This window comes from Oryctolagus cuniculus, chromosome 10 (assembly GCF_964237555.1).
Source record: "Oryctolagus cuniculus chromosome 10, mOryCun1.1, whole genome shotgun sequence".
NCBI classification, from domain to species: Eukaryota; Metazoa; Chordata; class Mammalia; order Lagomorpha; family Leporidae; genus Oryctolagus; species Oryctolagus cuniculus.
The window spans coordinates 16,388,331-16,409,042 of NC_091441.1; the positions used below are offsets into that span (position 1 = coordinate 16,388,331).

Consider the following 20,712-nt stretch of genomic DNA (forward strand, 5'->3'; position numbering starts at 1 on the left):
AGAGAGATCTTCCATCCACTGACTCAGTCCGCCAGTGAAGCAGTGGCCAGGGCTGGGCCAGGCCAAAGCCAGGATCCTAGAATTCCATCTGGGTCTGCCACGTGGGTGTGGGGGTCATTTGCTGCTGCTTTCCCAGGCCATTAGCAGGGCGCTGAAGTGAAGCAGCAAGGACTTTGTGTCCATATGGGATGCCAGGATTGCAGGTGGTGGCTTAACCTGTTATGCCACAATGCCAACCCCTATGGGCAATTCATAATTAATGAAATGTTAGTATATATTGAGAATACTTGAAAGGTTCTTAAACATAAATACCAACTGTTGCCATAGGAAAAGTCTGGAAAAGTAATCAAGTGAGTAGGTCTAATTTTCGGACTGAGTATGCAAATTGACAATAAATTTAAAATTTTTTCTTAGAGACTTATAAAAGTTAGACATACAAATTTTTAGATGACATATCTAAATACAAACCTGTAGTTTTCTCCTTCTATTTGCTGTCCTGTAACTGTGAACTTGTTATGTGACCTTGTAAGCCTGTAAGAAATCAGCTGGCGAGTCTTCCCAGCAGGTGCTTTCCCCCACTCTTCACAGCACATAGAGGTTTGGTTATCAATTAAAAATGTATAAGACGTAGCACACACACTAGAATAGTAATTGCTGATCTCTACTTATCTTAATTTATTATTGATAGTGTTGGGGAAATTTCCTTGCTAACCTAAGAAGATTTGCATTAATCTAGGCTGTTACAGCTAATGTGTCATCTGAATAATAAGCATAGTCATTGAAGTTTGTACCTTACAAATGAGAATATAAAATGTTTTCCCCACAAACATTTTGGTATTATAGTGTTTAAGAAATCATTTTTGGGTTTAATAATTTTTACTTTCAATTTTTTAAAAAAAGATTTTATTTATTTATTTGAAAGAGTTAAAGCAAGAGTGGGAAAGACAGAGAAAGAGAGAGAGATCAATCTCCCATCCACTGGTTCACTTCCCAGATGACCACAAAGGCCAAGTCTGGGCCAGGCTGAAACCAGGAAGCTGGAGTATCTTTCAGATCTCTCTGGGTGGCAGGGGCCCAAGCACTTAGGCCATCCTCCTCTGGTTTTCCGAAGTCATCAGCAGGGAACTGGATTGGAAGTAGAGCATCCAGGAATCAAACCAGCTGCCCATATGGGATGCTGCCGTCCCATGCACTGTCTTTATCTGTTATACCACAGTGCCAGCCTGGCTTTAATAATATTTACATAACCACAAATAACAATGTTAATACAAATTTGGATTTAAAGTTTTAGTAAATTCTGCCGGGCGCTGTGGCTCAATCCTCTGCCTTGCCGCGCCGGCACACTGGGTTCTAGTCCCGGTCGGGGCGCCGGATTCTGTCCCGGTTGCCCCTCTTCCAGGCCAGCTCTCTGCTATGGCCCGGGAGTGCAGTGGAGGATGGCCCAAGTGCTTGGGCCCTGCACCCCATAGGAGACCAGGAGAAGCACCTGGCTCCTGCCTTCAGATCAGCACGGTGCGCTGGCTGCAGCGCACCCGCCGTGGCGGGCCATTGGAGGGTGAACCAACGGCAAAAAGAAGACCTTTCTCTCTGATTCTCTCTCTCACTGTCCACTCTGCCTGTCAAAAAAAAAAAAAAAAGATTTAAAAATAAAGTTTTAGTAATATCAAATGTGTGTGTGTGGTAAATATTCCACAGTTATAAGGTAGACAGCTTTTATAGGTATATGGATATGTCTTTTAAAATTTTGATAGTTATGCATTTCCAAATGAAATCATGGCAAAAATTTTTTCTTTAAATAAATATGAATGAAATATGGTTATCTTTAAAGAGAACCATTGAGTAATAGCATTGTTTAATATACATGTGCTTGGCAATAATAAAATATGTAGTATGTGAATGTTGTTATTTTGCAATCACTGCAATTTTTTTGTATATTAAATTACTTAAGCGTAAAAGATGTAAGCTTTTGTTTGTTTCTAAAGTATGTGAACCTTAACTGGTCTGATTCTGGAGAAACAAAAAGATAAACAAGACAACCCCTAGTGGCTGTAGTGTATATTGCATTTACCTTTGAAATGGCAGTTCTAATAATTTATTCAGCAAACCTTTGAGTCTGCCCTAAGCATTTAGGACTGTGATGGATGTTGGAGGTGCCCTATCCTGCTGTCATGGAATTAGGGTGAAATGACAGAGACAGTTGTTAGTCCAAATAGTCAAATATGTAGCTTCTTAATTACAGACTAAAGGCTTTGGTTTCTGAGTTAGCCTTCATAATCCCTGAGGAAGTGAGACTTAAAAGGACATATTAGAGTCAGTGGGTAAGAGGCTGGAAGGAGAGGTTGGAAGCTCACTCTGTGTAGAGGAATTGTAGCTAGGAGAATCTTCCAGTGGTGGGGAGCAGGGGTACTTGAAGAAATAGAGAAAGGCTAGCGAGGTGAGATACCATACAGCAAGGAGTGCTGTGAGCAAGATTAGAAGAGGCAGAGACCAGTCCCTGCGAGATCTTATTAGTCATGTTAAGGATTTGAATCTTAATTAGGATGGGAACTAGCACTACAGGGTGTTATCCAAGGGATGAGATGTTCAAATTTACATTTTGAAAAAAGAAAACGTAATACTGCAGTTACATGGCAAGAAATGGATCACAGTGGGTTCATAGGGAGATGTCAGTGCATGTGCAGTAGCAGAGGTAAGAGATGATACACATCTTAGACTAGAGGGGTGGCAGTGGAGAATAAGACAAATGAATACATCCAAGAAAGGCAAATGGGCGTGATTGGTGGATTAAATATATGGGGGGAGAAGGGAATAGTGACTGATTTCTAGTTCTCAGACTCATGTAGTTGGGTGCCACCTCTTGGGATTGTGAACACTATGCATTTAGGGGAATAGTAGACAAAGCTCTTGGGGGATATTATGAGTTAGGTTTTAAACAAACTCAATTTGGGTGTCTTTCAGATATCCAAGGGGATTTATCAAGTTTGGAGTTATATAAAGGATTTGGAGCTATAGTTTGTTGTGACTTTAACATATAAGTAATGACTGAAGCCAAGGATACGATTCAGTGTGCCAGGATAGAAACTATAGGGTAAGAAGAGAAGATGGCCTAGGACCACATTTTGAGTAACTCCAAAGTTCAATGACCAGAGACTGTCCTACATAAGAGAAGTAGGTTGGAAATGAAAGCAGTAATCACAGAACTGAAGAGATGAAAGCCTATAAGAAAGTGTGGTTAACAAAGTCCGTTGAGTGGAAAAACCACAGAAAATGACTAAAAAATAGTTATCACACTTTTTACAATTAGATATCAAAGTGAGATCTTTCTAAGGTAATGAAAAAGTTTTAAATTAAGTTGTTTGAGAATTAGGCAGTCACATTAGCCTTTTTGAAATGTTTGGCTGTGTTGGGAGCAAAAGGCAAATGCCTGTAAAATTTTTCCTTTTAATCCTTATATTTGTGAGATGTATCCTCGTCACAAGTGTGGCTTAATTTGTCTTCAGTGCTGTATGGTATTTCCTTGTGAATCAGTAATTTATCTTCCCTGTTATTTGGTATTTCTGATTTTTATTATTACAAATAGTGAAAACCAATATTTGATTTTGAAGTTTTTTACCTGTGTTTATTTCTGATGTAGAATTTATCTTAGTAAATTATAAAGTCGTAGATGTACCAATACTTCTCAGTAGATTGAAAACATAAAATTTGATCTCTGTCTTAATACCATGTACACTAAATTCTAAATGATGAAAAGTGTAAAGCAAAACTCTGAAAACCATTAGAGGAATAGATGTGACATATATTTTCTTACACAAGACACAAACTCATTCCAGAAAGGATTGTTTGATGAATTATATTTTATTAGTCTAAAACTTTATTTTAACAAAAGATACTGTGAATAAACTTTAAAATTAAGTGTATATATCTAGCTATATTTGTATTATATCTTTGGGTTCTCCAGACAAGGATTCAACCAACCACAGATTGAAAATAGTAGGAAAAAATTACGTCTGTACTAAACATGTACAGACATTTTTCATATTGTTCCCTGAAAAGTGCAATATAACAATTGTTCATATAGCATTTACGTTAAATTACATATAATAAGTAACTAGAATTGATTTAAAGTGTACAGGAAGATGTGCTTAGGTTGTATGCAAAAGCTACACCATTTTATGTAAGGACTTTGGAGCATCTGGAGATTCATATATCCTTGGGTGTGGGGGTACCTGGAATCAATCTCCCACAGACATTGTGAGATAACTGTGATTGCTTATGGTTAGGGCAGGAATTGACTGGAGAGAGAGAGCAGGGAACTTCGTGGAGTGACAAAAATGTTCCACATCTTGATTCTGAGAATGGTTATATGTGTGTGTACGTTATCAAAAGATGTAAAAATTGGTCCTTTTTAAAATATAAATAAAGTTAATTGAAAATTAAAAATACATGCTATTTGTTAGAAGGCGTCATAAAAACATTAGTAAGACTAGTGGCATAAAATTTTTTATTTGAGGCCGGCGCCGCGGCTCAATAGACTAATCCTCCGCCTGTGGCGCTGGTACACCGGGTTCTAGTCCCGGTTGGGGCGTCGGATTCTGTCCCGGTTGCTCCTGTTCCAGTCCAGCTCTCTGCGTGGCCCGGGAGTGCAGTGGAGGATGGCCCATGCGCTTGGGTCCTGCACATGGTGTGCCAGCTGTAGCGGCCATTGCGGGGGTGAACCAATGGCAAAAAGGAAGACCTTTCTCTCTGTCTCTCTCTCACTGTCCACTCTGCCTGTTAAAAAAAAAATCTTTTTTTATTTGACAGGTAGAGTTAGAGACAGAGAGAAAGGTCTTCCTTTCTCTTTTAGCAGACAGCTGGACTGGAAGAGGAGCAACCGGGACTAGAACCCGGCACCTATATAGGATGCTGGCGCCGCAGGTGGAGGGTTAACCAAGTGAGCCATGGCGCCGGCCCCGATTATTGGCATAAAATAATTGACACTTGTTTAAGTGGAATGTACTCTAACAGAATGCCATTACACCCAAAAGGAAAAACAGTTGCAACTAAAGTTAGTTTGTATTTAATGTCCATTAAAAAAAAAAAAAAAAACGGGGAAACATACATTGTTAGGTTACTTTTAGGATCTGAAAAAATTATCACGGCTTTCTTATAAACATTGAAAAGTGGGCTAGGAGTTATTACATTTTGCTTGCAACTTTTGATTATCTAATATTCCACATATTTTTGAAGCTTTGGTTAACTGTTAATTATTATTCAAAGCCTTTCCTTGGTTGGATTTATTTCCTTGTCCTTTGTTGCCCTTCTGTGTGTAAAATCTATTATACTGACCTGTGTTTGTTTTTGTGCTTTTCTGTAAACATCAAGAAAACAGACCATGTCTATTCATTTTTCTGTATTTAATGTTAGCAATAGTAGGTTTTCAATAAATGTTATTGAATTGAAGCAAGATTCATCTTAGCCAAAAATGCTTTGCCATTTATTTAATAATTCATCAAAAAATATCTAGTGACTTCCTATTCTCTGAATAGACAAGTTATGCAATAGTGAGCAGGAAATTCTTCCTATGCTACTACATAGATGAACCTTTAGGACATTATTCTAAGTGAAATAAGCCATTTATAGAAGTACAAATGTTGTATGTTTTCACTTATATGCAATATCAAGAATAATCAAACTCATGGAAACAGAAAATAGAGACTGATCATCAGGGGCTAAAAAGGAAATGGGGAGTTGTTTAATCAGTGTAGAGTTTTACAAGATGCAAAAGTTCTAGATATTGATTATATAACAATGTGAATATACTTGACATTGTGAACTTTACACTTAAAATGGTAAAGGTTATGTGAATTTTTAACTTTTTTTTTTAAAACAAAAAACATGAAAGACTCCTGTCTCAGGAACTCCCTCAGTCCTGAGCAAAGTGAGGTTTTATTTGTCTTTTTTTAATAAAGGTTTATTTATTTATTTGAAAGTCAGAGTTACACAGAGATGTCTTCCATCTGCTGGTTAACTCTCCAGATGGCCACAATGGCTGGAGCTGCGCCAATGCCAATCTGAAGTCAGGAGCCAGGAGCTTCTTCCAGGTCTTCCACGTGGGTGCAGGGGCCCAAGGTCTTGGGCCATCTTCTACTGCTTTCCTAGGCCCTAGCAGAGAGCTGGGTTGTAAAGGGCAGCCGGGACTCAAACCGGCACCCATAAGGGATGCCGGCACTCAGGCCAGGGTGTTAACCCGCTGCGCCACAGCGCTGGCCCTGCAAAGTCAGGTTTTAAAGACATATGTATTTGTTCCTGAAAAGATAGATCTTTTTAGATGATGATAAATCTGAAGAGTACATTTAGAATATAAATACTTTCACATTTCTTCATCATCATATTTTGTGAGATAACTCTAATCAACTGAACACAAATGCTCTGGAAACAAAATTGGGGGAAAAAAATGTCATGTGCCACAGACAACTAATACAGGCTTCTTCATGGTCTTGAACACCATGCAAGAATTAGCTTTGAAAATGTTATAAAGGGTATCTTCAACAGAAAGATACAGTTGGGTGAGGTTTATTATTGGAAGGGCAATAGTCCTTTTCATTGGGGCCTATATGTAGTCTCTGAAACAGTAGGGATATCTTGTCCAAACGGCCTCCACTGTATTAAGACAAAATAGCAAGTCATGGAGAACTATAGAATGGAAAAGAGTACATATTCTTAGTAGCTGGCAGGCAAATCAAAATAAATTTAAAATACCCCAATATGACTGAAGCACTGAAAATATTAATGTTAATTTTCAGAACTTTGAGATTTGGGACAACAGTTACTCATACATTTTTAGTAGGACTTTCAATTAACTCAAAGATTCTAAAGAATCTACACAATCTGAACATTTAATTTTTTAATTTTTTATTTTTTATTATTTTTTTTGACAGGCAGAGTGGACAGTGAGAGAGAGAGAGACAGAGAGAAAGGTCTTCCTTTGCCGTTGGTTCACCCTCCAATGGCCGCCGCGGCCAGCGCACTGCGGCCGGCGCACCGCGCTGATCCGATGGCAGGAGCCAGGAGCCAGGTGCTTTTCCTGGTCTCCCATGGGGTGCAGGGCCCAAGCACTTGGGCCATCCTCCACTGCACTCCCTGGCCACAGCAGAGAGCTGGCCTGGAAGAGGGGCAACTGGGACAGAATCCGGCGCCCCGACCGGGACTAGAACCTGGTGTGCCGGTGCCGCTAGGCGGAGGATTAGCCTAGTGAGCCACGGCGCCGGCCCTGAACATTTAATTTTACATTAAGAATTATATTTAAGGAAATAACCCCAATATATTGAAAATTACTTAGCAAGCATGTTGGATAATTTAGTATTTAATATTCACTGAATTGTTTATCTTAGTGAATAAATAAAGACACTAAAATAATTTCTAAGTTTAAAATCTTGGCATGTAGAATGTTATTTTACTCAATGCCTACTTTTATATTATTATTATTATTATTTTATTATTATTCTGTGTCTATTTGAAGTAATAGATTTTTCCTTAAGAAGCTTTGTTAGATAAGCAAAGAAGAGAAATATATATTGGTGAGTTACTTAATTAATTTATCCTTAGGAGAATCAATATCCAACTGAAAAAGTTGTTTCCATTTTCAGTATGTTGAACTCAGCACTTATACCTGCAGGTAGTATCTTCAACACATAATATGAAAGAACTAAAATGTTAGCAAATTAAAAATTATGTGTGAATTTAAATGTATCATATTGAAACTTTTAATTTTTGAAAACATTTCAGTGCCTACCAATATGAGAGTGATTAGGAAAATTAAGCACCTATAGAATAAAGTATGATGGTATTAAATGATGTGTAGGAAGAGGTTTTTTTTTTTTTGTTTTTTTGTTTTTTTTTCCTTTTAAAATGTGTTATTTGAGAGGCAGAATTGCCAACAGAGAGAGGGAGAGCCCGAGAGGTCTTCCATCTACTGGTTCAATCCCGAAATGGCTGCAAAGACTGGAGCTGGTCCATCTGAAGCCAGGAGCCAGAGGCTTCTTCTGGGTCTCCCATGTGGGTGCGGGGACCCAAGCCCTTGGGCCATCTTCTGCTTTTCCAGATCATTAGCAAGGAGGTGGATGAGAAGTGGAGCAGCCAGGACTTGAACTGGTGTCCATATGGGATGCCAGCAGTGCAGGTGGAGGCTTAATTTACTAAGCCCATAGTGCTGGATCCTATTTTTCTTAAGAGAACTGCTAATGTATGTTAAATGAAAAAAAAAAAAAGTGAATAGATAAAATTGTGAGTCTCTATAAAGATGTAGATGTGGGCAGGCTTTTGGCCTAGCCATTATGATGCTGATTGGAATGCCTGCATCCTACATCAGAATGTCTGGATTCCAGTCCCAGCTCTGCTCCCAATTCCAACTTTCTGATAAAATGCACCCTGGGAACCAGCAGGTGATGGCTCAAGTAGTTAGATCCTTGCCATTCATGTGGGAGATCTGGGTTTAAGGTAGATAGGATAAAAATTGTAAGGAACCATTTAAGGGGATTTTCTTCCACGTGGTAGAACCATAGGTAATATTTTGTTGTATGAACTTCCCACAGTGAATATGGGAAGGATATACAGATGTTCATCGTGTAGTTCTTTCAACTTTATGCAGCTTAAAAATTCTTAAAATAAAAAGAATTAAGGGGAGCGTAAATAGCTGCACTCCTAATTTGGAGTTAAATTATGTTCTTGGGGCCAGCTTTGGCATTGTGGCATAGCAAGTTAAGCCATGCCTGTGATGCTAACATGCCTTTCAGGCAACTGTTCAAGTCCTGGCTGCTCCATTTCTGTTCTTTTTTAATTTTATGCCCCCCCCCCCCCCCTTTTTAAGCTTTATTTATTTGAAAAGCAGAGTCGCAGAGAGGCAGAGAGAGAGGAGAAGAGAAAGAGAGAGAGAGGTTCACTCCCCAATTGGCTGAAATGGCCAGAGCTGTGCCAATCCAGAGCTAGGAGTCAGGAGCCTCTTCCGGGTCTCCCACAGAAGTGCAGGGGCCCAAAGACTTGGGCCATCTTCTACTGCTTTCCTAGGCCTTAGCAGAGAGGTGGATTGGAAAAGGAGCAGCCTGGACTTCAACCAGTACCCACATGGGATGCCAGCCCTGCAGGTGGTGGCTACACCTACTATGCCATAGTGCCATCCCTTGACTGCTTCATTTCTGATGCACCTCCCTGCTAATGTGCCTGGGAAAGCAGCAGAAGATGGCCTAAGTGCTTGGGCCCCTGCCCCCACATGGGAGACCTAGAAGCTCCTGGCTCCTGGCTTCAGCCTAGCCCAGGCCTGCTGTTGTAGCAATTTGGGTGGTGAACCAGGGCATGGAAAATCTCAATCTCCCTCGCCCTCTGCCTCTCCGTCTGCCTCTCCCTCTCCCTCTCGCTCTATAGCTCTGCCTTTCAAATAAATTCATCTTAAAAAAAGTTATTTTCTTAATTTTGAGATTAAAGCAGTCAAAATATTTTTTTGCTAAAATGTATCAACATCATTTAAGTTTTATCACAGTGATTTGAAAAATTTTGGGGAAGAAGCAAAAGCACCAGCAATGCTAGTACAGGTGAAAGACCACCAGAGCAAGTTATAAACTAGTGATTGATTTTATTTTAATATTTGGACAGACATCATTAGGATGGTGCTTGCTATGTAATTGGAACTCAGGGATTCAAGAGAAGGAAACACTTATTCAGAGTGAGTACTTTTCTCCTCTTTAATCTGCAGAGAGATTCACTAACCAAAGGAAATTATAGCCTGATTTGAAAAATCATCCTGTGGAGTATTTGATCTTGGCAGTTTAGTGGCATACTGTCTTGCAATATTATTTACATATTTTACTTTGCTTATTTTTCCTTCCTTAAATGTTTGGAAACTCATCAGATCTGTGACAGTGTCTTCTTGGTGTTCTCTGTAGTAACCCAGCACACAACCATATACATGCAGTGTGCATAGAATATTTTTATTGAATGAAGAAATGTAATCTTTTTTTAAAATTGATTCAGGGAAAAAAATTGATTGAGGGAACTAAAATGCTGGATAACCTAGAGTAGGATGAGTGATATTTTCTATTTTATGTAGAATTTGTTTTGATTAAACCCTAACTCACATTAGGATTGATTTAACTCTTTGTTTATGAGTTTAGTTTGCACTTAGATTTATCGCAAGTAATTTACTGGTCCTAATTATGTATTTTTTAAGATTTTATTTATTTATTTGAGAGGTAGAGTTACAGACAGAGAGAGGGAGAGACAGAAAAGTCTTCCATCCACTGGTTCACTCCCTAAGTGGCCTCAATGGCTGGAGCCAGGCCAATCCGTAGCCAGGAGCCAGACCTTCCTGCTACTTTCCCACACTAGTGCGGGGGCCCAAGCCTTGGGCTATCTTCTGCTGCTTTCTCAGGCTATAAGTAGAGCAGCCAGGACACAAACTGGTATCCATACAGGATGCCGGTGCTGCAGGCAGAGGCTTAGCCTACTACACCCCACTGCAGACCCCTCCTTATTACTTATTATACTTGAACTTTCTCTTTTTGCTTCCATATAGTTTATGATGTATTTTATTTCAGTATTATCTCTATTAGAAGTATTTACTGTCACCACAATAAATGAAAATGAAGTTATCAGTTATATTTTAAAATGTATGTCCAGTCTACATGTAGTCATCAAAATATGTGAAATACATAGGATTACATTAAGTCTTACTCCAGTTTAATTTTATTCCCTCTTTCTTTTTTTCTTTTTTGTAGATTAATTAGTCACAATGAATATGCTGCTGTTCTTTACTTTGGGATTATTTGTACATTTTGTGTTCTTCGTCTCTATCTTTGACATTTATTTTACATCTCCTTTGGTTCATGGAATGACTCCTCAGTTTACACCATTGCCTCCTCCAGCAAAAAGATTAGTGCTATTTGTTGCTGATGGCCTACGAGCAGATGCGCTTTATGAGTTAGATGAAAACGGAAATTCCAGAGCACCATTTTTAAGGTAAGTGTGTCAAATGATACAGAGACATCTCATAGAAATGTTATCCTGAGATCAAATAAATAGCAACATATCATTCTTTATCTCATATTGCGCACAGGAGTGATGATAAGAACAAGAATAGAACACTTGTACATTTGCCTCTGTCTTCAAGATTAGTACTTGAATGCCAATTCATTTCCTTCTAGGTATTATTTCTACTGTTGTATAAGCTGATATGACACAAATCCAAACATACAGCCTTAAATGCTTTGGCTAACTTGTCTAATTTCCCAATCCTGGCTCATACTTCACTTTATTATCTTTTTCTTGAAAAATAAGCTTATAGGGGGTGGTGTTGTGGTGTAGCAGGTTAAGCCTCTGTCTGGGACAGCAGCATCCCATATGGATGCTGCTTCCCATCCAGCTCCCTGCTAATGCATCTGAGAAAGCAGCAGAAGATGGCCCAAGTTCTTAGGCCCCTGCACCCATGTGGGAGACCTGAAAGAAGCTCCAGGTTCCTAGCTTCAGCCTGGCCCAGTCCTGGCCACTGCGGCCATTTGGGGAATGAACTAATGGATGGAAGACCTCTGTCTCTCCCTCTCTCTCTTTCTGTAACTCTGCCTTCAAATAAATTAAAAAAATAAAAAGTAAGCCTGCTAACTGTTAAAATAATGACAAGGATGAATTAATGAATTATTATGTTTACACAATATAAAACTCAAAATACAGCCTTCTATAAAAGTAGAAAGCCTTGCTAAGTTTACATCACAATTTAATTTTTTTTTTATTTATTTGAGAGGTAGAATTAAAGACAGTAAGAGGGAGAGACAGAGAGAAAGGTCTTCCTTCTGTTGGTTCACTCCCCAAATGTCTGCAATGGCTGGAGCTATGCCGATCCGAAGCCAGGAGCCAGGAGCATCTTCCAGGTCTCCCACGTGGGTGCAGGGGCCCAAGCACTTAGGCCATCTTCTATTGCTTTCCCAGGCCGTAGCAGAGAGCTGGATTGGAAGAGGAGCAGGCGGGACTAGAACTGGCGCCCAAATGGGATGTCGACACCTCAGGCCAGGGCTTTAACCTGCTGTGCCACACAACTAGCCCCCAATTTAATTTAACTGTGGTTTCTGTTAACTGACTTTTGAAAAGAAATATTTAATTTTTTGACTTTTGAGGCTCCTAATAACAATTGTTCTTTTCTGGTTTTTGACAAGTCTCTCAAAAGCCCTTCTTAATGCTGTTATGGGGAAATTAAAATCAGATTCCAGAGGAAATTTATTTAAAATATCCTAACTTCATCATCCCTACCTGCTATCGTTACCTTCTATCCCTTTACTCTATTTGTTTTGCTATTCTTTTTTTTATTCTTTGTTTTTAAAATAAGATTTATTTATTAATTTGAAATTCAGAATTGCAGAGAGGTAGAGAGAGAGAAATCTTCCATCTGCTGGCCACTCCCTATATGGCTATATTGGCTGGTGCTGTGCCAGGCCAAAGCCAAGAAGCAGGGGCTTCTTCCAAACCTCCATGTGGGTTGCAGGGGCCCAAATACAGAGGCCATCTTCTGCTTTTCCTGGGCCATCAGCAGGGAACTGGATTGGAAGTGGAATACCTGGGACACAAACCAGCAGCACCCATATGGTTTGCCAGCATTGCAGGTGGCAGCTTTACCTGCTGTGTCTCAATCCTGGGCTCTTTGTTTTTCTTTATATTACTTATTGGGCAAATTCCAGGAAGTCTGGGACTAAACTACTACTTTATATCCAGTTCCTAAAACAAATAGTCAGCAGTTAATATATATTTGCTGAGTGCTAGAAGAATGAATGAACTTGAATGCTGTGTCGAATTTCCAGACATAAATTAATAGTAGCTTAAAGAAATACATATATGCTTGTGTTAAAGAACGAAAATTAACAAATGAACAATATGAATCAACAGGGAAATACTAGTAAGATCAAACCACTATAGAGTGCAAAAATGTATAAGATAAATTCCTACAAATAATTAAAATGTTTGGGTGACATATTTGTTTGAATTTCTTGGTGCCAAAGGAAAAGAATTAATTCCTTTCAGGATTGATAGAATAAAAATGTACTGGTTGTAAAGGAAAAGTCTAACTTTTTGAGTAGCACTTGTTTCTCCTTTAGGTTTTTTTTTTCCTTTTTAAAGATTTATTTATTTGAGAAAGAGAAAGTAGAGAGAAAAAGATCTTCCATCTACTGTTTGGCTCCCCAGATGGCCACAATGACAGAGCATTCAGGACTCAAACCAGTGTGCTAGAACATTGGCCATATGTCCCTTTTTTTTTTTTTTTTTTTAAGATTGATTTATTTATTTGAAAGAGTTAGACAGAGGGGCTGGTACTGTGGCGCAGTGCGTTAACTCCCAGGCCTAAAGCGCAGGCATCCCATATGGGCACTTATATCATATACAAAAATCCACCAAAATGTATTGAAGACCTGAATCTACAACCCAATTCTATCAAGTTGTTAGAGAACATTGGGGAAACCCTGCAAAACATTGGCATAGGCAGAGTTCTTGAAAAAGACTCCAGAAGCACAATCAAAGCCAAAATTAACAAGGAGGTTACATCAAATTGAGAAGCTTCTGTACTGCAAAAGAAACACTCAGCAAGGTGAAGAGGCAACTGACAGAATGGAAGAAATTATTTGCAAACTATACAACTGATAAAGGATTAATAACCAGAATATATAAAGAGATTAAGAAACTCAACAACAAGAAAACTAACAACCCAGTTAAGAAATGGGCATAAGACTAAACAGACATTTCTCAAAAGAGGAAATCCAAATGGCCAACACACCATGAAAAAATGCTGAGGATCACTAGCTGTCGGGGAAATGCAAATCAAAACCACAGTGAGGTTTCACTTCACCCCCATTAGAATGGTTTTCATACAGATATCAACAAACAACAAGTGTTGATGAGGATGTGGGAGAATATCCTAATCCACTGTTGGCCAGAATGTAAACTGATAAAACCACTATGGAAGACAGTATGGAGATACCTCAGAAATCTGAATATAGACCTACCATATGACCCAGCCATCCCACTGCTGGTAATTTACCCAAGGGAAATGAAAGCAGCATATGAAAGAGTTATCTGCACTCCTATGTTTATTGTAGCTTAATTCACAATAGCTAACATATGGAATTAACCCAAATGCCTGTCAACTGAAGACTGGATAAAGAAATTATGTAATATGCACACCCTGGAATACTACACAACATTAAAAAAAAAGTGAAATCCAATCATTTGCAACAAAATGGATGTATCTGGAAAGCATCATACTGAGTGAAATAAGCCAGTCACAAGGGGACAAATACCATATGTTCTCCCTGAGCTGTGATAACTAATAGAGCACCTAAAAGGCAGTCTGTAAAAGTGAAATTGATACTTTGAGTAGCAGTGACTTGAACAGCCCTTGTTTTGACTGTTGAGGAATGGTTTTTTTTTTTTTAATATTATAAGTCTTTACTTAATATAGAGTTAATCATATGTGTATAAAGTTAATTGAAAATAGATCCAGGGCTGGTGCTGTGGCATTAAGGATAAAGCTGCCACCTGCAGTGCTGGCATCCCATATGGGTGCCAGTTGGAGACCCAGCTGCTCCACTTCTGATCTAGCTCTCTGCTATGTCCTGGGAAAGCAGTAGAAGATGGCCCAAGTCCTTGGGCCCCTGCACCTGTGTGGGAGACCCGAAGGAAGCTCCTGGCTCCTGGCTCCTGGCTCCTGGCTCCGGCTCAGCTCAGCTCCAGCCATTGCGGCCTATTGGGGAGTGAACCAGTGGATGGAAGACCTCTCCCTCTCTGTGCCTCTCTTTCTCTCTGTGTGCAACTCTGACTTTCAAATAAATAAATAAATATTTAAAAAAAAAAAGAAAATAGATCTTAGTAAAAAATATGAGTGGGAATAAGATAAGGAGGAGGAAGAGGGTTGGGAGGGTGGGCATGAAGGGAAGAATCACCATGTTCCTGAAGTTATAATTATGAAGTGTATGAAGTTTATAACTGTAGACCTATATGGTTCTACATACATTCCTACAGACTTACTTCTAAGGATACAGTTTAAAAAACTTGCCATGGGACCCCAAATCCCTTTTAGCTGTTGGTAAAAATTAGCATTTTAAGTGTTAATGTGATCTTATGGGTAAGATTAAGGTGTTTTTTTTTTTTTTTTTTTTTTTTTTTTTTTTTTTTTTTTTTGGGACAGGCAGAGTGGACAGTGAGAGAGAGAGAGACAGAGAGGAAGGTCTTCCTTTACCGTTGGTTCACCCTCCAATGGCAGCTGCGGCCGGTGCACTGCGCTAATCCAAAGCCAGGAGCCAGGTGCTTCTCCTGGTCTCCCATGGGGTGCAGGGCCCAAGCACTTGGGCCATCCTCCACTGCACTCCCTGGCCACAGCAGAGAGCTGGCCTGGACGACGGGCAACTGGGACAGAATCTGGTGCCCGACCAGGACTAGAACCTGGTGTGCCGGCGCTGCAGGCAGAGGATTAGCCTATTGAGCTGCGGCGCTGGCCAAGATTAAGTATTAAAGTGATCATTTAGATATTAATAAGTGTCTGGTAATAATAATAGATGGAATTAAAAAGGAGTAAGTACTCCAACATGGGAAGCAGTCCATACAGCAGACTCAGAATGACAATTGCTTTAAGTAGCACTCTGCCTCAGAATAAGCCCACAAGACTATTTCAGGCATGGAAAGCCAGCACACTGTGGCAAAAAATGTCTGACATGAAGGACCTCTGTGGGTGAGACCCCAGTGGAAAGAAGTGACCACCAAAGAAGGATGTGCTTTTCTCTGAAGGGAGGAGAGAACTTCCACTTTGTTTATGGCTTTGTCTAAATACTGATGGAGTTTGTGGATTCAAAAGGCTTCTGTGGTCTAGGCAGCTCATGGCAAGAGCCTCGGGTGAACACTGACATCATACATAAGAATGTTAATTGTTAAATTAGTATACAATCTTTATGTAATATAAAAACAATTATTTTAAAAAGAAAATTTCTCCCTTAATATCTAGTCCCATGATTTTTCAACTATTTACCATTATGTATGTATTTTATCAAATTTGGTTTCATTTGGGGGTGAGTTCAAAGAACTTAACCTGGGGGTTAGACATTTGGCACAAAGATTAAGTTGTTGCTTGGGGTGCCTGGGTTCAGATCCTGGCTTCAATGTCAGTTCCAGTTTCCTCCTAATACAAACTCTGGGAGGCAGCAGGTAATGGCTCAAGTAGCTGGCTTCCTGCCACCAATGTGGGAAACATGCATTGAGTTCCTGGTTGCTTGCTTCAGTCTAGCCCACCACTCGACCATTGTGGGCATTTCTGGAGTGAGCCATCAAATGGAAGATCTCTGTCTGTCTCTCGTTCTTTCTGCCTTGCAAATAAATAAACATTGAAACGTTCACTGTACTCACATTTTTTTTCTTCAGAATGTGTTGAGAATCAAGCATTTATCTTGAGAAAATGTTATTGATGTTTTCCATGTTTTATTACTTGCTTTGTAGGCCTTTCACCCATAGCGTTGCTGGTAATTTTGCTTTCTGTCCCAAATTTTGCAAAACACTGTGATATAACTTAAATGGTTGGTACATTTAAGCAAAAGAAACTTTTCGCCTGCTTCAATCTCAAATATAGGAACATAGTTTGACTTTTTTAAGAGCAGTCTTCCCCCCCCTTAATGTTTTTATTTTAAGAATATTTCAACTACACGAAAGTTGAAGGAATTACATGATAAACTGTATAACCTTAACCTAGTTTAACAGTTTAATGTTATCAATTTTCACATTCTCCCAACACACAGTTGTACACATGTGTACTCCTAGTTTTAATGATTTTTTCCTGAAAAATTTGAAAGCAAGACATTGTGACACTTCACCCTTAAATACTACAACACATGTCTTTTAAAAACAGATTTTCTCATGCATAACCACAGTACCACCGTCACATGTAATTAAATTTAAGAATGTCATCTTAATATTGTGTTTATCAGTTGTCACTATGTAAAATGCCATCCCAGTGTTTTATGGCTTAAGACAACAAAGTGCTGGGGCTGGCGCTGTGGCGCAACAGGTTAACGCCCTGGCCTGAAGTGCCAGCATCCCATATGGGCGCCAGTTCTAGTCCCGGCTGCTTCTCTTCTGATCCAGCTCTCTGCTGTGGTCCAGGATAGCAATAGAAGGTGGCCCAAGACCTTGGGCCCCTGCACCCATGTGGGAGACCTGGAAGAAGCTCCTGGCTCCTGGCTCAGACCGGCACAGCTCCGGCTGTTGCAGCCATCTAGGGAGCGAACCAGCAGATAGAAGATCTCTCTCTCTCCCTCTCCCTCTCCCTCTCTCTGTAACTCTTTCAAATAAATAAAAATAAATCTTTTTTAAAAAAGACAACAAAGTGGTTTTTTAAAAAATATTTGTATTTATTTGTTTGAAAGTCAGAGTTACATAGAGAAGGAGAGACAGACATGTCCCATCTGCTGGTTAACTCCCCGTATGGCTGCAGTGGCCTGAGCTGGGCCAGGCCAAAGCTAGGAGCCAAGAGCTTCTTCCAGGACTCCCATGTGGGTGCAGGGGGGCCATCCCCCACTGCTGTTCTCAAGGGAGCTGGATCAGAAGTGGAGCAGCCAGGACACAAACCGGCACCCTTATGGGATGCTGGCATCGCGAGTGGGGGCTTTCCCTACTATGCCACAATGTTGACCCCACAAAGGTATATTTTGTTTCAGACTCACATACAGTGGTTGGGTGATTCTTTGTTGGTCTTGCTGTGCTCACACCAGCCACTGCATTCAGTTGGTGAGAGGACTAGGAATGAGGTCAGCTGGAATTTTAAAGATTCTTTTATTTCTTAAATTTTGACTTTGGATTTTGATTCCTTCTGTAATAGTTGTATTTTTCTGAAGCCTTCTGAGTTTATGCAGTCATAGTTTATGTTGTTTACTTGTGTGTATTATCTTTTAGGAATATCATAATGTACGAAGGCAGCTGGGGAATTTCTCATACACGTGTGCCAACAGAATCACGTCCAGGTCACGTTGCCCTCATAGCTGGATTTTATGAGGACGTCAGTGCTGTTGCCAAAGGTATTGTCTATTTAGATATTTTGTTAAATGAAAATTTGTCATATAAATATTGATTCTTCACCACTAAATCATGTCATAGAGTGGAAATTATGTTTTGAGATATGTTGACAAGTATTTTACTGTATTTTATACAAACTAAAATTTAATTGATATACCCTGGTATCAATTTAGAGTTAAGCTTTAGTCTTTCATCATCCTTTGCTATCAAAGGAGCACATTTGGATGAATCCACAGTTTTCCTAGACCTCTTAAAAGGTCAAAAGTGATTTTGTATTTTAGTAATAAGTATATTATTACTGTTTTTGTGAAATAGCGGTATAATAATATACATAACAAACTATTATTTTGTGTTTTTCTCCAACTAATATTATTTGGACAGTAATTTTGGGAGTGGCTGATTTAAGCAAATATACATATTTTTAATATTGCTTGCTTTTTCTCTTAACTACCTAAAGGTTGGAAAGAAAATCCTGTAGAATTTGATTCCCTTTTTAATGAAAGCAAGTATACATGGAGCTGGGGAAGCCCAGATATCTTGCCTATGTTTGCCAAAGGTAAGAGTAATTGATTATATTCCCTCAGGTAGAAAATAGATAATAAATCAATCTGGTAGTATTTTTTTTATATTACCTCTATATTTACTGTACAGATTTTCAGATTCATATTTTCATAGGGCTATGGTAGTGGCTTTGGTGGTGGCAGTGAGGGTGGGTTAAGTGGCTATGGATTACTAAATTTACCTCCTACTTTAGGCTCTACTTGGTAAGACAAGACCAGTGCCTTTATTTGACACAGTCTAGTAGGAATGTTCCATTTTTTATGGTAATCAGCAAACTCATTCAGACCTTTTTACCCGGGATGTGGGGAGGAGAATGGCTGAGCAGTGGAGTAGGATCATTAGAGCTGAACTGAGATTGTCATTATTTCATCATCTCTTCCTTATGACCTGAAGGGCCTATCTAACCCAGAAATACACTGAATTAATTAGATTCCTAATAAAATCTTGCAAATGGGTAAGATTATTTTGTTGACCTCTTCAAGCTATTTGACAATAAGCAATATTTATTCCCCTCTGTTGAGAAAAATACACATAATGTATGACTAAAAGAAGTGAAATATTTGAATTTCCTTCTTGCTCAGGAAGGTTTATACACCACATATCTTCATCTGCTTTAGATTTTGACATTCTTAGAGACCCACTTAATCAACCTTAATCCTTGAAAGGAACAAAATATTGGTGCTGAATTTGCTTATTTGCTTATAGGAATTAACTGGCAAGTTAATTAACTTACATGTTATATGTGTAAAATTGGGATATGTTTTTGTGAGGACAAAAAGCAATTGAATATGTTAAAATATATAGCATGGTCTATGACACATAAAATAAATAAATGCTAATTATTTCCCTAACTTTCTCTTCCCCATCATAACACAGAGAGCTCTGTGAAAAATTCTACTCACAGCAATCTTTAGGTGACTGTCATATATTATGATCATTAAAAAGTTTTATTTTATTTTTCAAATTTCTCTTACAGGTGCTAGTGGAGATCATGTTTATACATATAGCTATGATGCTAAAACAGAGGATTTCGGTGCCAATGATGCAACAAAACTGGATACCTGGGTTTTTGATCATGTTAAGGTACATTCTTTTGAGTAGTGAATTTGCAAAACTCCTACAGTTTACCGAAATTACCAAAAACTTGACTTTTTAGTAAATGTAGGTTAGGTTTAAATATATGTTTCTGCTTCTACTAGTCAGCTGCCAAAAATTTATCTAGAGATAATGATTTTTTCACCCTGTCAATAGCGAACTTAAATTAGGTTCAGTTGGTAAGAGAAAAAAATTTCTTAAAAGTGTATCAATCAGAGTACACTACCTCACATTGTGGTACAGTGGGTTACAAGAACTATTCTGGTCCTGGCTGCTCCACTTCTGCTCCAGCTTTTTGTTAATGCACCTGTTAAAGCAGCAGCAGATGGTCCAACAGCTTAGGTCCCTGCCACCCATTTGGTAGTCCCAGATGTAATTCCGGGCTACTGATTTTGGCCTTGCCCAAACCTGGCTCTTTTGGCCATTTGGGAACCAGCAAGTGGAAGATCTTTCTCTCTCCTCTTTTCTCCGCAACTCTGCCTTTTCAAATGAATAAGTAAATAAAGATTAAAAAAAATACTTCTACCTCAGTGAAGGCGATGTCAAATCGTTAATTGTTGTAGACTAGGATACTTATAAGTGATTCCATAATGTCCTTCCAGGTTTAAAAGTTCTTAGGGACTAAGTGGAACATATATATGAATGAACAATAGGGGGAAGTTTTAGGAGAATAGTAACAGGTTATATATATTAAAATTTTTATTTTTGATTAGTAGTTTCTCTAATACCATTATTTATTATTTAACATTCAGGACAATGAAGAATTACTTGAAATTCTTTAGGCCATTTTGAATTAACACATCTTTTAAAAAGTTGACATATTCTGAGGCCAGCACTGTGGTATAGCAAGTTAAGCCACTTGCGATTCTGACATTCCAAATGAGCGCAGGTTTGAGTCCTGCCAGCTCTACTTCCAATTCAGCTCCCTGCTAAAATGTCTGATAAAGCAACCAAAGATGGCCCAAGCCCTTGGGCCCCTGCCACCCACATGAGAGA

The 20,712-nt window shown here is 39.0% G+C and overlaps 1 protein-coding gene across 8 annotated transcripts in view; it reads left to right on the forward strand.

Moving 5' to 3' along the window:
- PIGN (phosphatidylinositol glycan anchor biosynthesis class N) overlaps window positions 1–20,712 on the forward strand; it is a 147,590-nt gene that overhangs the window by 2,109 nt on the left and 124,769 nt on the right. For 3 of the 8 annotated variants that reach the window (XR_011379302.1, XM_002713621.5, XM_051851153.2), the window contains exons 2-5: window positions 10,749–10,989; window positions 17,941–18,062; window positions 18,518–18,616; window positions 19,598–19,704. Coding sequence is in view for 7 of the 8 variants with exons in the window: in XM_002713621.5 (XP_002713667.4) it covers window positions 10,763–10,989; window positions 17,941–18,062; window positions 18,518–18,616; window positions 19,598–19,704 (555 nt within the window). In the remaining variant the exon portion in view is untranslated. Of the gene's footprint in view, window positions 1–8,401; window positions 8,424–9,627; window positions 9,698–10,748; window positions 10,990–17,940; window positions 18,063–18,517; window positions 18,617–19,597; window positions 19,705–20,712 lie in introns of those variants that run through there. The other 5 variants (XM_017344218.3, XM_070050077.1, XM_051851149.2 and 2 more) reach the window with 5 other exon arrangements.